This window comes from Balaenoptera ricei, chromosome 3, assembly GCF_028023285.1.
Source record: "Balaenoptera ricei isolate mBalRic1 chromosome 3, mBalRic1.hap2, whole genome shotgun sequence".
NCBI classification, from domain to species: Eukaryota; Metazoa; Chordata; class Mammalia; order Artiodactyla; family Balaenopteridae; genus Balaenoptera; species Balaenoptera ricei.
The window spans coordinates 168,904,884-168,917,395 of record NC_082641.1 but is presented as its reverse complement, the minus strand read 5'-3'; the positions used below and the strand labels follow the sequence as shown (position 1 = coordinate 168,917,395).

Here is a 12,512-nt window from a genome sequence, read left to right as displayed (position 1 = left end):
CAAAGAGACTCGAGCTGAGGGGCGTCGCGGGCACAGGGCTGCAAAGATGGGAACCACCTAAAATATCCAGCACTGGGGCTGAGGGGCTCCGGCCGTGGCAGTTCATTCACTGCAGGAAGATCCTCCCAGACACAGAGGCAGTGGCCACTGCAAGATGCATCGTGTAGAGGGAAGCATGGTGTGCCAAGTGGGGACTCGTCTGCAGGGACACACCCAGACTGCCGCGGACCGTCTTGGCAGGTCACCCTGAGGACCAGCATGCAGTGGGTGCCAGTGGAGAAAGGGGCCAGGACCTGGACACGGTTGGCTGAGGTTGTATCACCCGCCTTAGACATCCATTTCTTGGTTCTTGAAAGCAACAGAAATGGAGACGTGGAGGGCAGTGTGGTGACAGGCCAGGTGAGAGCAGCCATCTGCTGCCCAGAGGCCCGTGGGTGTGATGGGCTGGGATGGGCAGATGTGCGGGGGGGATGGAATCCAGAGGGGTGGGGGGCAGAGGTCCTCTGATCCCAGGAGACCACCGTGCTCAGTCTTTCGGGGTGCAGGCCGGGACCCCGCTGTGCTGCATAGCTGTGACCCAGTGGACCCTCACTCCCGCACCTCGTTTCCTGTCTGCAACCCTCACTAGAGTATCGGCGCCACGGTGGTGGCACCCGCGGGGGTTGGAGACAGGACAGAGGGATCCCTCGGGCATGGGGGCCCCAAGAACCGGGAGGACGGTGATGCATCCAGCTGGCCAGGATCTGGGTGGAGCTGGTGTGGAGGTGCATGGGAGTCGGACCACTCTGTGTCCAGAGATGAAACACTCTGGACAGAAGCTCAGATGCTGGTCATGGTGGCAGCTGACAGTGCGGGGTTAGGGCCGCGGTGACCCTGACTGACGGGCAGATACGGTGCATCTGCTCAGGGCCCTGAGCTGTCCTGAGCCCAGGTTCATTTAATTCTCCCAACAGCCCAGCTCTAGCATCTTCATTCCCGGTGAGGGGAAGAGAGGAGGAGACAGAGGGAAGGTCCCACTCGAAGGCTGAAGCAGAGGAGGAACTGGGTGAGGAGACAGCGAGGGACATCCAGGAGCCGGGGCACTCGGAGCGCCGAGCCTTGGGCCGGCAGGATTTCAAGAGCACGGATGCAGGAAAGTGCTTGGGAAGTTTATCGTCTTTAACGACATTTCAGCTGAAAATGGTAGAACTTGTATTAACGGGAAAAAGTGCCAAACCAATTCCCAGTAAAATTCTGAGCTTACAACAGACTTAAATCAAAACCGCATGAGGGCTTCCCTGGTGGCGCAGTGCTGGAGAATCTGCCTGCCAATGCAGGGGACACAGGTTCGGGCCCTGGTCTGGGAAGATCCCACATGCCGCGGAGTGACTAGGCCCGTGAGCCACAATTGCTGAGCCTGCGCGTCTGGAGCCTGTGCTCCGCAACAAAAGAGGCTGCGATAATGAGAGGCCCGCGCACCGCGATGAAGAGTGGCCCCCACTTGCCGCAACTAGAGAAAGCCCTCGCACAGAAACGAAGACCCAACACCGCCATAGATAAATAAAAAAATTAAAAAAAAATTTAAAAAAACAAAAAAGCAAAAAAAACTCCGCATGAAATGACACAGCAGAAGAGAGTGTGGAAGGCAGTGTCTGGGAGAGTTGGCACACGGATGGACAAACGAGCAAACAAAATCACAACCCGCCCAACTGCGCAGCTGCAGCCCTGCACCTGCGTGGTCAGCCATTGGCAGGAACAAATCTGGGAGTGAACGACATCGAAATTAAAATCAGTCCAAAATTGTAATGGGAGAATTTGTGCCAAGTCCTGGAAGAAACAATTCAGCCTTAACCATAAAATTACTATTAAAAAAACCAAACAGAGCTGGCAGAACGAGCAGTGTCTCAGCCCATTTCAAACCCCAGCTGACAAGCAAAAGATGGTACCGGTGTCGCCTGCCGTCAGCTCAGGGAGCGCTGTCTGCTGTCAGTTCTGGGTTTTCTGAGGTAACATGAATTCCAGGGAACCAAGGCAGGTCACACTGTCCTCTTTTCTGCTCATCCCAACACTTAGATGCATCTGAGGTGACACTGCCGGGGTCTCCAATAGGTGAAGTGGTCGACATTCGCCTCACCTGCCAGCCGCCCCTGGCCTGAAAAGACAGAGAGTCAGAAGGGGGCCATGGGACAGATGACCCATCTGGCTCCCGCGTCCCTGAGGTGGCTTAGAACATGCCGAGAACCGTGAGAGGAGCCAAGAGGTGGGGCAGGGACAGAGGGGTCAGTCCTGGGTCACAGCTGGCCTTGCACATGAGTGTGCCTCCTTGGCAGGAACTGGCCTCCACCGGCCGGGCTCTGACAAAGGACTGACGGGGCACCGCGGCACACACTGAGGGTGAGGGAGACCCAGGCAGGCCCAGAGCTGACGGTGGTCCCCAAGACATCGTGGTGAGATGTGGTGCGCAGGAAGAGGCTCAGGAACCCAGCAGGACGCGGGCCTGGCTGGGAGTCAGGAGGGCAGGGCCCATGGCTGTGGACGTGCGGGCTCTGTCTGCAGGGCGGGGATATATCGGGCACATGTGACCCTGGGATGTTTGTTTGTCCACAGGAGCCCCCCACAATGGAAACCACTACTGTTGGTAGTGGTTTGCAGCCCACGAGAGCAGGGCCTGCAACTCACAAGCTCCCCTTCACCTTCCTCATTCTTCTTTATTTTATTTTATTTTAATTATATATTTATTTTATTTATTTGGCTGCGTTGGGTCTTCGATGCTGTGCGTGCGCTTTCTCTAGTTGTGGTGAGCGGGGGCTACTCTGTTGCGGCGTGCGGGCTTCTCACTGCGGTGGCTTCTCTTGTTGCGGAGCAGGGCTCTAGGCACGCGGGCTTCAGTAGTTGTGGCTCATGGGCTCAGTAGTTGTGGCGCGCGGGCTCTAGACCGCAGGCTCAGTAGTCGTGGTGCTCAGGCTTAGTTGCTCCACAGCATGTGGGATCTTCCCGGACCAGGGCTCGAAACCGTGTCCCCTGCACGGGCAGGTGGATTCTTAACCACTGCACCACCAGGGAAGTCCCATTCACCTTCCTCATTCTTGACCTTTCCTTAACAGGCAGAACCCTCCTGCCTGCACCCTCTACCCCTTCCGACCCCACAAGGCCCAAGATCCGGCTCCTCACCCCCCCATCCCGTTACCCCCTCCCCCACCTCAGCTACTACCTCCCATGTGTCCCAAGGAGCTGCCACAGAGGACAGTGTTGGGCAAACAAATCAAGAGAATGCCTTCAAGGGCTGCCTCATCATGTGACACAGGGACACTGAGAGGCCAGCGTTGCTCCGCCCACCCTCAGTCTGAAAGAAACTGGGACAAGGATACTGGCCTCTGGGGGACACACTCTGTCTGCCCTTGGATGGACACCCACAGGCCTATGATCCCAGAAGGAGAACATGAGTGGTGAGGGGAGGGGTCCACTTGCAGGCCTGGGAGGTGACAGGCTGGGGCCCAGTGTGGGACTGGGAGCCAAAGGGCAGCTCAGGGCCGAGGAGATGGCTCCCAGCTGGGGTGACCTCAGCCCCTGAGACCCGCTCTCTGGAAGAGCATCTGTGCCTGCCCAGGGCAGGGGCCCGTGGCACAGGTGGGTGTCCACACCACAACCCCAACCTTCCTGCTTCCTATGTGGGGTTGACAGGAGCCCACGTCACAGTGCACAGAACCCTCACCCCGATTCCCTCTCACACGCTCACCCCTACTGTGCTCAAGGTGCTGAGCCCTGGGCAAGGGCAGAGCCGGACAAGTCTGGCCACCTGGTGGTGTCAGAGTACTTACTCTGCTCAGGTGCTCATTATGGGCTGTGGGGTTGCCACAGTGATGGGATGCACAGCGCCCGGCCCCGGGAGGCATCCATTCCCTGAACCTTTAAGAGGGGCTGGGGGTAAATGGGTGGGGGGGTCAACTCCTTAGGAAACAGGTGGGCTGTGTAAGGCCCTGCCCACTGCCGCATGGCCTTGTCACACCTGCACCTGCGCAGCCTCTTCAGGACAACCCTGCGGGGGGGGGGGGGTCGGGCCCCTGTGGCTGTCAGTGGGAGGCCGAGAGGCCCCAGGGACTGCGAGAGGCATGATGCCCTCTGACCCTGGCTGGCCTGGCACGTTGCCCCAAACCCTGAGAAAGTTCCCGAGGGCACATCCCGAGACAGCTGAGATCCATGGCTCATTTTCTTCCCAGATCTTCACTCTGGCCCAGCTCGCACCGGCCGAGGGGGCAGCCAGGATGGTGAGGCCACGGCATGAACGTGTTGAAGGGTCTGAGCCCAGTGGGGCTGTACCTTCAGACCGTCAGGGCCTCGTCTGCCCACCCTTGCCTTCTCCTGATGGGTACAGACACCATCGGGGAGGGGGGGCTCCTTCCCAATAGGCAAAGCCCTCAGCAGCCATCGAGTCCTGTGAGGGGTGAAGGTCTTTGCCGAGTGGGGCTCCACAGAGCTGGGCTCCCTGAGGCGGCTCCGCCAGCCTGCATCCGTCCCCATGATGGACTGAGACACGGTCGAGATGGCCGGTTCCGAGGACCCGCCACACACCTGGGCTCCATGTCGGTCCTATCACTGAGTCCGGGAGCCCACAGGTGTCCTTGGGATTGTGCTGGAGACTCACCTGGCCCAGAAGGCTGCCTTCCCCAGGGGCGGGCCGGAGGGAGGCCAGCGTCTGCAGGGTGATAAGTGTGTCGCTGGTGCTGGTCATCGGAAAGGGACCAGAGGAACCTGGAGGGGCGGGAGGGGTCAGGACCAGTGTTCCCACCCTGGGAGTCACAGTGACTCCTCAGGTGGGACCTACCAGCCCCCCGGCCAGGAAGAGGCTGCGAAGGTGACTCCTACGGCTCCCTGCCCCTCCCGCAGCCCTGCGTGGGTGGGGAAACCAGACTTTTGGTAGGAACTTTCTGTCCCCACAGCACCTGCCCAGCCTGCCGGGATGTGTTGACTTCACTGGGATAATCACTAATGGAAACAGAAACCCTCCCAGTGTAAATAGAGAAAAGAGGCACACACAGGGACCGGTCTGCTTCCCCAGATGCAGCTCAGTGGGCCCGGCCACGTGGGAGCGACTGACCCTGGGCTGGGCAGCCTTACTGACTGGAGCTGGGCCTCAAAGGGCAGCTGGCCTGGCTCCCCGGGCCCCTGACGTCGGTGGTGTCCTCTGCCATCTTACCTGTGTAAATGGTAGCCTCTTCTTGAAACTTCCCCATGTTCTTTTTATACCGGATTCTTTTGTTGCCGAACGAGTTGGAGACCTGTGGACAGGCAGAGATGGAAGTCACTGGAAAAGCTGACCTAGCGATGAGACACGATGTGGACAGACCGCCAGGGGGGAACATCACTGAGTGACAACGCGTGGCCCTGGGGCTGGGTGAGAGGCCGGGACTGAGAAAGTGGCGCTAAAGAACTGTGGGCCCAGGGAAAGGTCTGCAGTGTGTTGGTGACACCCTGGACCTGGCGTGGCTTATAGGAGAGGGGGGAGCTGGAAGGAAAACAGGCATGTGTGTGACACACTCAGAGAGAAGAGTGTCTGCTCACTGCGGCGGCAGGCAACAGACTGAATACTGACGCGGGAGACGCATCAGTAACCACACTTCTGGGAATGCAATTTAAGCAAAGAACACAGTCGAATCCAAAACTTATCAAAGGATAAGGACCACCTGACAGGGCAGGGGAAGGAGCTGAGCACTGAGCTGAGGGCCTGTTTTTAGTCCCCAAAGCCAGTTAGGAGGGAGCTGCAGTCACATGCATCCTGTAAGCAAGGGGCCGGCCCAGGGCCTAGAGGTCTGAGCCCAGCTCTGACTCCAAACCTGCACGGAGACCTCCAGGGCAGGGCTTCTGCCTGTGGGTCACTCTCCGGGGGGCGTCCTGGGCACTGAGGGTGCTGAGCAGCAACCCTGGCCTCCACCCACCAGATGCCAGTAGTGTCCTCCCCTCCCCGCGAGAGTTGTGATAATGAAAATGTCCCCTGGGGGCAGAACTGTCTGGGTGAGACCCTGGGCAGTGCCTTCCTAAGAGCATGGAGACATATCCCAAAGTAAGGCACCTGGCCCTGCAGTGAAAGGTATGTATTTTAATGAAAAGAAATAAACAGTTGAGTTATGTGGCAGGACTGTGGATGGAGGACTTTTCTCCTCTAAAAATCTGTTTCTTTAATGTCCCTCCATAATCCTCTCGATGTCAACCATGAAAAGACAAAGCCCCACGTGTGCTCCCTGCTCCTCAACTCTCCTGCCCTCGGTGTGAGGGTGACCTGTTCTCAACCAAACCAGGTAAGCACTAGGTTCCCACTTACCTCCAAGGAATGTGCCGACACATCTGTGTGGGACTAAGTTTGCAGAAGAATGGCAGTGAGCAGTTTTCCATGTTGAATTCAACTGGCATTTTAGAGGGACAAAGAGCAAACTTCCCGTGTGGGTGAGGGAGGGCGGCTGCCAGGGAGCTGGCCCGGGCCAGGGTCCACCCTCTCCACGGGGTGTGTCCCGGCACCTCGTACAGGAGTGGGATGCCCTCTCCGCCAGCTGTAGCTCGGAGCCACTGGCCACTTCCTGCCCAGTCACTCTGGCCTCTTTGGCTCATAGAGCTGCAGCCGCCTGGGTTCCTGCCCATCGCCCTGTCCATGGGCTCAGCTCTCCCGCCCTTTCCCCCTCGGGCCTCCTCACCCTGGAGTTGCAGCTGATCCTGTCCTGAAAACGTCTGTTGCCTCATCTGCAACACCCTTTGCCCTAATGGTGCTCTCCCTCCCCCGCTACTTCCTCCTTAGGCGAACCTCACAGCCTACACGACATCTGTATCCCAAATTCGGAGCCCTCCCTCAGCTGTCAGCCATTTCCAGCTGGAGGACCCGCCAGAGTGGGGAGGGGCTCCCAGCACAGAATTCTGCTGCTGGTGGGAGGGGGTCTCAGGGCCCGGCCACAGAGCCGGAGTCACTGGAATGCGGCTGGTGCTTTTCAAACTTTTGTTTGCAACGAACCCTCTCCTGAGATAAAGTTGAGTCCCAAGACCCATCTGCTCTCTGGGGGTGCCAGGGCTTGAAGTGAATCTGGCCGTTTTCAGACAACTGCTCGTGGTGACAAACAAGCTGCCATGCCTCCCACTTCTTTTGGGCCTCGAAGCCCCAGAGGTGCAGCCCTCACTTCAGCTCCAGCCAAGGTGCTGAGGACACCGCAGCAGTTGCAGGGTGAGTGAGGTCTCATGTGACCAGGACACCTGTGAGGCTTTGCTGCCTGTGTGACCCTGCGGGGCTCCTGAGTGCCCTCGTCCCCAAGTCGCTGCTGGACAGGGCAGGGGCCAGAGCAGAGGGTGGTGACTGAGGGCACAGGCTGACTGGGCTGGAAACTCAGCGCCTCCAACTGCACAGCGGGAGCAGCCCTCCCTGCAGCCGGGGGCGGGGTACCATGCCCTGACCCCCACGCTGCCCCGTGGGCGTGGCCTGGTCCTGCCCCTTGCTTGTGGGCTTGCCTGCACTTACCGTTCTCACTTTAAAACCTTCGGAAATATTTCTTGGGTTCTCGTCTTTAGCCCCGCCACCTTACCCCAATTCCAGGGAGGACAGTGGTGGTCCCAACTACCAAGACTGCCCAAGGTTGTCCAGGTCCCTTCTCTGATCTGCACCACCATTCCCCCTCTGGAGCCAGATGTCGTCTGTCTTGTACCCCCGGACACACACACTGGACTGTTTGAGAAACAAGAAGGCAATGCACACGCCTGAATTTATCCCAGGATAACTGAATTGGTACTTAAGCACAAGAGCTGGTCTATCACTTTAAGTCCTAATTTTCCTCCAAGTTCTTTTCCTTCTCCTAAGCTCATACCCCACCCCTCTTATGCAACACAGCACATCCCTCTGATAGGAGACTGTTAAATCCTAACGACTGCAATCCAGAGTACCTCATGATACACTCTGTGGTGTTGCCTCAGCGAGTCCCCACACCTGGTGGGTATGGCTTCCGGCCTGAGGCCCACGTTCATAGCCCAGACCCAGGACCTGAGCCCAGTCAGGCCGACTCGGAGCCTGCACACCCAGGTCCCGCTCCACACACTTCATCAACTTCCCTGGGTGTGCTCCTCACTGGGCTGAACCTTCCCTCCCTTCTGGGTCGGGGAGGTGTGGCAGGAAAGGACTGTCACCTGGGAGACTGTGATGCCACTCTTCCTGGCCAGCTCCTCTTTGGCTTCTTCACTGGGGTAAGGGTAGTTCAAATGGGAATAAAAATATTCATTCAGCACTTCCGTGGCTTGCCTGCTGAAATCCTGCCGCTTACACCTGTGAAGACAGACAGCCTCAGCCGGGGATCGTACATGGGGCCTCATCCTCATCTCTGATTCCTTAGAGGTTGTAACAGCAGCAGTCAGCACTTCAGTCGCCTTCCAAGAGGCTGTGTGAGGGCTACACCTGCAGCTGTGGCCACAGCCCCTGCACAGGCTTGGAGGCCCCCAGAACTTAGACCCAAGCCAGCACTGACTTGGTTCCTCTTCCTAAGAGCTGACCCTGGGGTCATAGGCCGGGGGTAGGTAGGGCCTGACCTGGCATCGAGGAACCTCGAGCGCAGGGTCACCACGGCCTCGCAGGCGCTCTGCTTCAGCTGCATCTGGACGCTGTTGAACTTGCCGTGCAGGAGGCCCAGCACGTGCTCGACCTCCTTGGGCGAGACAGGCCTCATCCTGCTCTGCTCCCGGAGAAGGCTGGTGACACGCGTGCTGAACTCACGGCAGGCCTGGGGTGGGGAGACAAACGCCAGCCGGTGACTACCCAGCAGGCTGTCCCGGGGCTCCATGTGGGACCAGCCACCTGCCCCCCGAGGCTGCCACACAGGCTGGCTACTGAGAAGTGAAGGCAACAGGCTTCGGGTAAAATCGGCCACCTTTGCTGTGAGACCAAGCGTGTGGACTGCCTGGTCTGGGCCACCAAAGGAAGGCAGTTAGTGCTCCACGTTTTGCTTTGACAAATGCGCGTTCACGTGACAGGAACTCTTCCATGCAGAAAGATCACCTGTTCCTGTTTCTCTAGCTCAGAGTGGTAAATCTGTCGGATCTGGGACAGCTTGGACCTGTAGTCAGAGTGCTCAAGGCCACTGTCATTTGGACAGCCACCTGGTGTTGCTGTGCCAGCCGCCGCCTGTGCTCTTCTTCCTTGCTTCTCCGGCCTGCACATGCCCTCGGCCAGCAGCATGTTATCCAGCTTTAGGAGCTGAGCGTCGGGGGGACCCTCTTCCGGAATGCCACGAATGTTCAACCCTGGGTAAGAGAGGAGAGACTGAATCAGTGTCTGTTGTCGGAATAAAAACAACCACAACAGAGTGTTAGCACTGGCTTCGTGTCTGAACACTTTTCACGGAACCCTTGAGGGGAAAGAAAGACATCATCTGATAACAGACATTGAGTCACCCCCTGTGACGCTGGTCCAGGTGCCGTGTTTAGGAGCCCAGTCTGGGTGGCGGGAATGCAGGGGGCACACCAACCACAGCTCACAGCCCACAGTTGGGTGTGTGTGGGGGCCCGCAGGGCAGGGGCGGGGTGGCACTGGGTGCTAGAAAGCCTGAAGCCCTGGACCTTGTCTTCAGATGGGAGAGGAGGCACGTTCCAGACACACACACTAGCACAGGCAGGGATACAAAGGCTAGTGGCAACCTGGCTTCAGGCAAGGTTGTGCTGCTGTGTGTCTGAAACTGAGCCCCCCAAAACCGAGTTCCCTTATGGAGTTTGACTAGTTTCTCTATCTAAAACTTTATTCCCTTTCTTGTCCTCTTTGACCTCAGTCCTGTGCTAACTGAACACTAATCAATCAGTCAGATGACTAAAGTTGCTGTTGTTGATAACATCGTTAACATGCTAAAATTGCTATTATAGATATCATCATTAATGTACAAACTCAGGTTATGTCTCCAGGGCAAGTTGAGCTAACAGACTGCTAAGCCATGGACCCACCTGGTCAGCGAATCGTAAACCAGAGACATCCTGACTCCCGAAACTACGATTATGAAATGTCACAAGATGATGATTAATTCCAGCTTCTCTGTTCTTCCCCTTAAAAAAAAAAACCCAAAAAACCCTCACTCAAAGACCAAGGTGGAGTAGATCTGAGGCTTGTCTCCCACTCCCTTGCTTGGCGGCCTGCAGTAAATGCTGTACTTTCCTTCACCACCACCTGGTGTCAGGAGAGTGACTTTGCTTTTCAGGGGACTGAACTTTGGTTTGGTAACACGTCTATTATGTCTGTGTTTCCTGTGTGTGTGTTGGGGGGAGGGTTGTTGCTATAAAGTCAGAGAGGAAAAGACTGATCCAGAGGTGCCAGAGAAGATGAACTAACCCACTGAGAGATCTTTTTTTTTAAAATACATTTATTTATTTACTTATGGCTGCATTGGGTCTTCGTTGCTGTGAGCGGGCTTTCTCTAGTTGCGGCCAGTGGGGGCTACTCTTCGTTGCAGTGTGCGGTCTTCTCATTGCAGTGGCTTCTCTTGTTGCAGAGCACGGGCTCTAGGCGTGCGGGTTTCAGTAGTTGTGGCTCGCAGGCTCTAGAGCGCAGGCTCAGTCATTGTGGCGCACGGGCTTAGTTGCTCGGCGGCCTGTGGGATCTTCCCGGACCAGGGCTCGAACCCGTGTCCCCTGCATTGGCAGGAGGATTCTTAACCACTGCACCACCAGGGAATTCCCCCACAGAGAGACTCTAAGCAGAGAAACAAGATGATTGGCTTTACAACATGGAGAAGCCACCGCAGCTGGACTGAGAGGGTGACGTGCTCGAGGGCAGGACTGGGCGGGCAGTGGACAGGCAGGGGAGGCAGTGGGGGGGAGCTGCTGCTGTCCGAGGGGATGCAGGTCAGCTACAGGGCGGCCAGAGGGCGAGGCCCCAGAGTCCGTGACCACCGGATGTGGGCGTGAGAGAAAGGAAGAGGCTGTGACCACTCCCACGTTCGCCCTGGAAGGTGCCACTTTTTTCCCAAGCACAGCACACAAAGCAGCAGGCAGGCACGTGAAAAAATGGCATCAGCCTGGTCCCTGACCCAGCTAAGCATGAATGTCCAGGTGGCTGCGAGGCAGCTGCTTCCTGGGAGCTGGGGCTGAGCTGACCAGTTTGGGTGGGAAACAGGTATTCATGAGTCATCGGCATGTGGTGTGTGGGAAATCCGTACATATCCACCGGTACCTGCAGCTACACCTATGAGAAGGCCATGCCCCTGAATACTAGAAAACCAGCATTTCAAGAACAGGCAAAGGAGGAGACGGAAAGAGTTATCAGGTAGTTGGAGGAAAACCCAGAAGTAGTCACAGAGGGGTGAAAACATGGGCTCGGTCATTGGGGGAATGCTGTTAACCTCTGCAAAAGCAGGGTGTGGTGGGGTACAGCCTGACTAGCAAGTTCCGGAGGAGCATGGGAGACAGGCAGTGCAGGGAAGAGGCTGCTGCAGGGGTTACAGAGCGAGCTCGGGTCTGAGGAGGGTGGTCTTGCAGGACCTGTGTTTTCTTTGCTTTTTCAGTGATAGAAGAAACATCTGTGGCTACAGAAGAAAAAAGATTGGGGGGTGGTTCCTGATGGGAGGCAGGGAACGGAGAAGGAGGTAGTGATGTAGGAAATCCATCTAGCTCTGACTTTCTGGAAAAACAAAGTTTAAAGCGTTTTCTTAGAAACAGGCTCTCAATACTATCAGCTACTAACTGACTCAAGTGCTCAAATAAAAATTGAGTTTAGGGAATTCCCTGGCGGTCCAGTGGTTAGGGCTCAGCGCTTTCACTGCTGTGGCCCGGGTTCAATCCCTGGTCCGGGAACTAAGATCCTGCAAGCTACGTGGTGCAGCCTAAAAAAAAAATTGAGTTTAATCATATCATATGGATATTTTCTCATTAATCACGTGCCCCTTTCTTGTTCCCTATGTAACAGGTTAACCTTTTCTGTCAAAAACTCACCAGTGAAAATTGAAGGCTCTCAAGAGATATCCTTGCAGGAATTTTCTTCACATGCAGGGACCTTTACCTCCTTACGTTTGGGGACCCTCAACTCACCCAAAGGAACCCTTGTCACTTAACTCAGTCCCACTGGGTTATAATGTGGCTTTTTCTGAAAGAACTAAAGGGAAAGTGCCCCTTTTATCAGTTGCTGGCCTTCCAGTTCAGAGACCCAATTCTCTAACAACCTTACTTGGTCTTCAAGAAGCACCAGATGTAAACGCTGGGCACTCCTGGACAGAGTTGACCTGTGCTGCCTGATTCCTGTAAAGGCCCACACCCTCTTAACCATTCCTAACCCAGAGTAGATAATGGACGTCCTCCTCCCTCCGGCCCTCTGTCTGCAAATCCTATTGATTCAGACTCCATGATCAACCCACCATCCATCCCCTCCCTTAATGCCACTGCTGGAACCCTGCTGCGCTGACCCCTCTCCTGCCCTCCGTGACCTGTGAGGAAACCCCTCCCCTCTGATCCACTGCGCACACCTGCAAGCCGACTACCTTCAAACACTGTGTTCATCATGCCAGTCTTTTGTTCAGAGACTTCAACCAGGGCCTGCATCC

At 56.5% G+C, this 12,512-nt stretch overlaps 1 protein-coding gene across 1 annotated transcript in view; it reads right to left on the bottom strand.

The window, feature by feature from the left end:
• Nucleotides 1–1,826: 1,826 nt before the first annotated feature.
• The window catches only part of PBX4 (PBX homeobox 4), a 29,705-nt gene continuing 19,019 nt past the window's right edge, over nt 1,827–12,512 (bottom strand). The window contains exons 2-7 of the mRNA XM_059919156.1: nt 8,993–9,237; nt 8,527–8,717; nt 8,131–8,266; nt 5,174–5,255; nt 4,622–4,728; nt 1,827–2,131 (exon numbers count right to left, since the gene is read on the bottom strand). Of these exons, the coding sequence (XP_059775139.1) occupies nt 1,946–2,131; nt 4,622–4,728; nt 5,174–5,255; nt 8,131–8,266; nt 8,527–8,717; nt 8,993–9,237 (947 nt within the window). The 3' untranslated portion in view covers nt 1,827–1,945. The remainder of the gene's footprint in view (nt 2,132–4,621; nt 4,729–5,173; nt 5,256–8,130; nt 8,267–8,526; nt 8,718–8,992; nt 9,238–12,512) is intronic.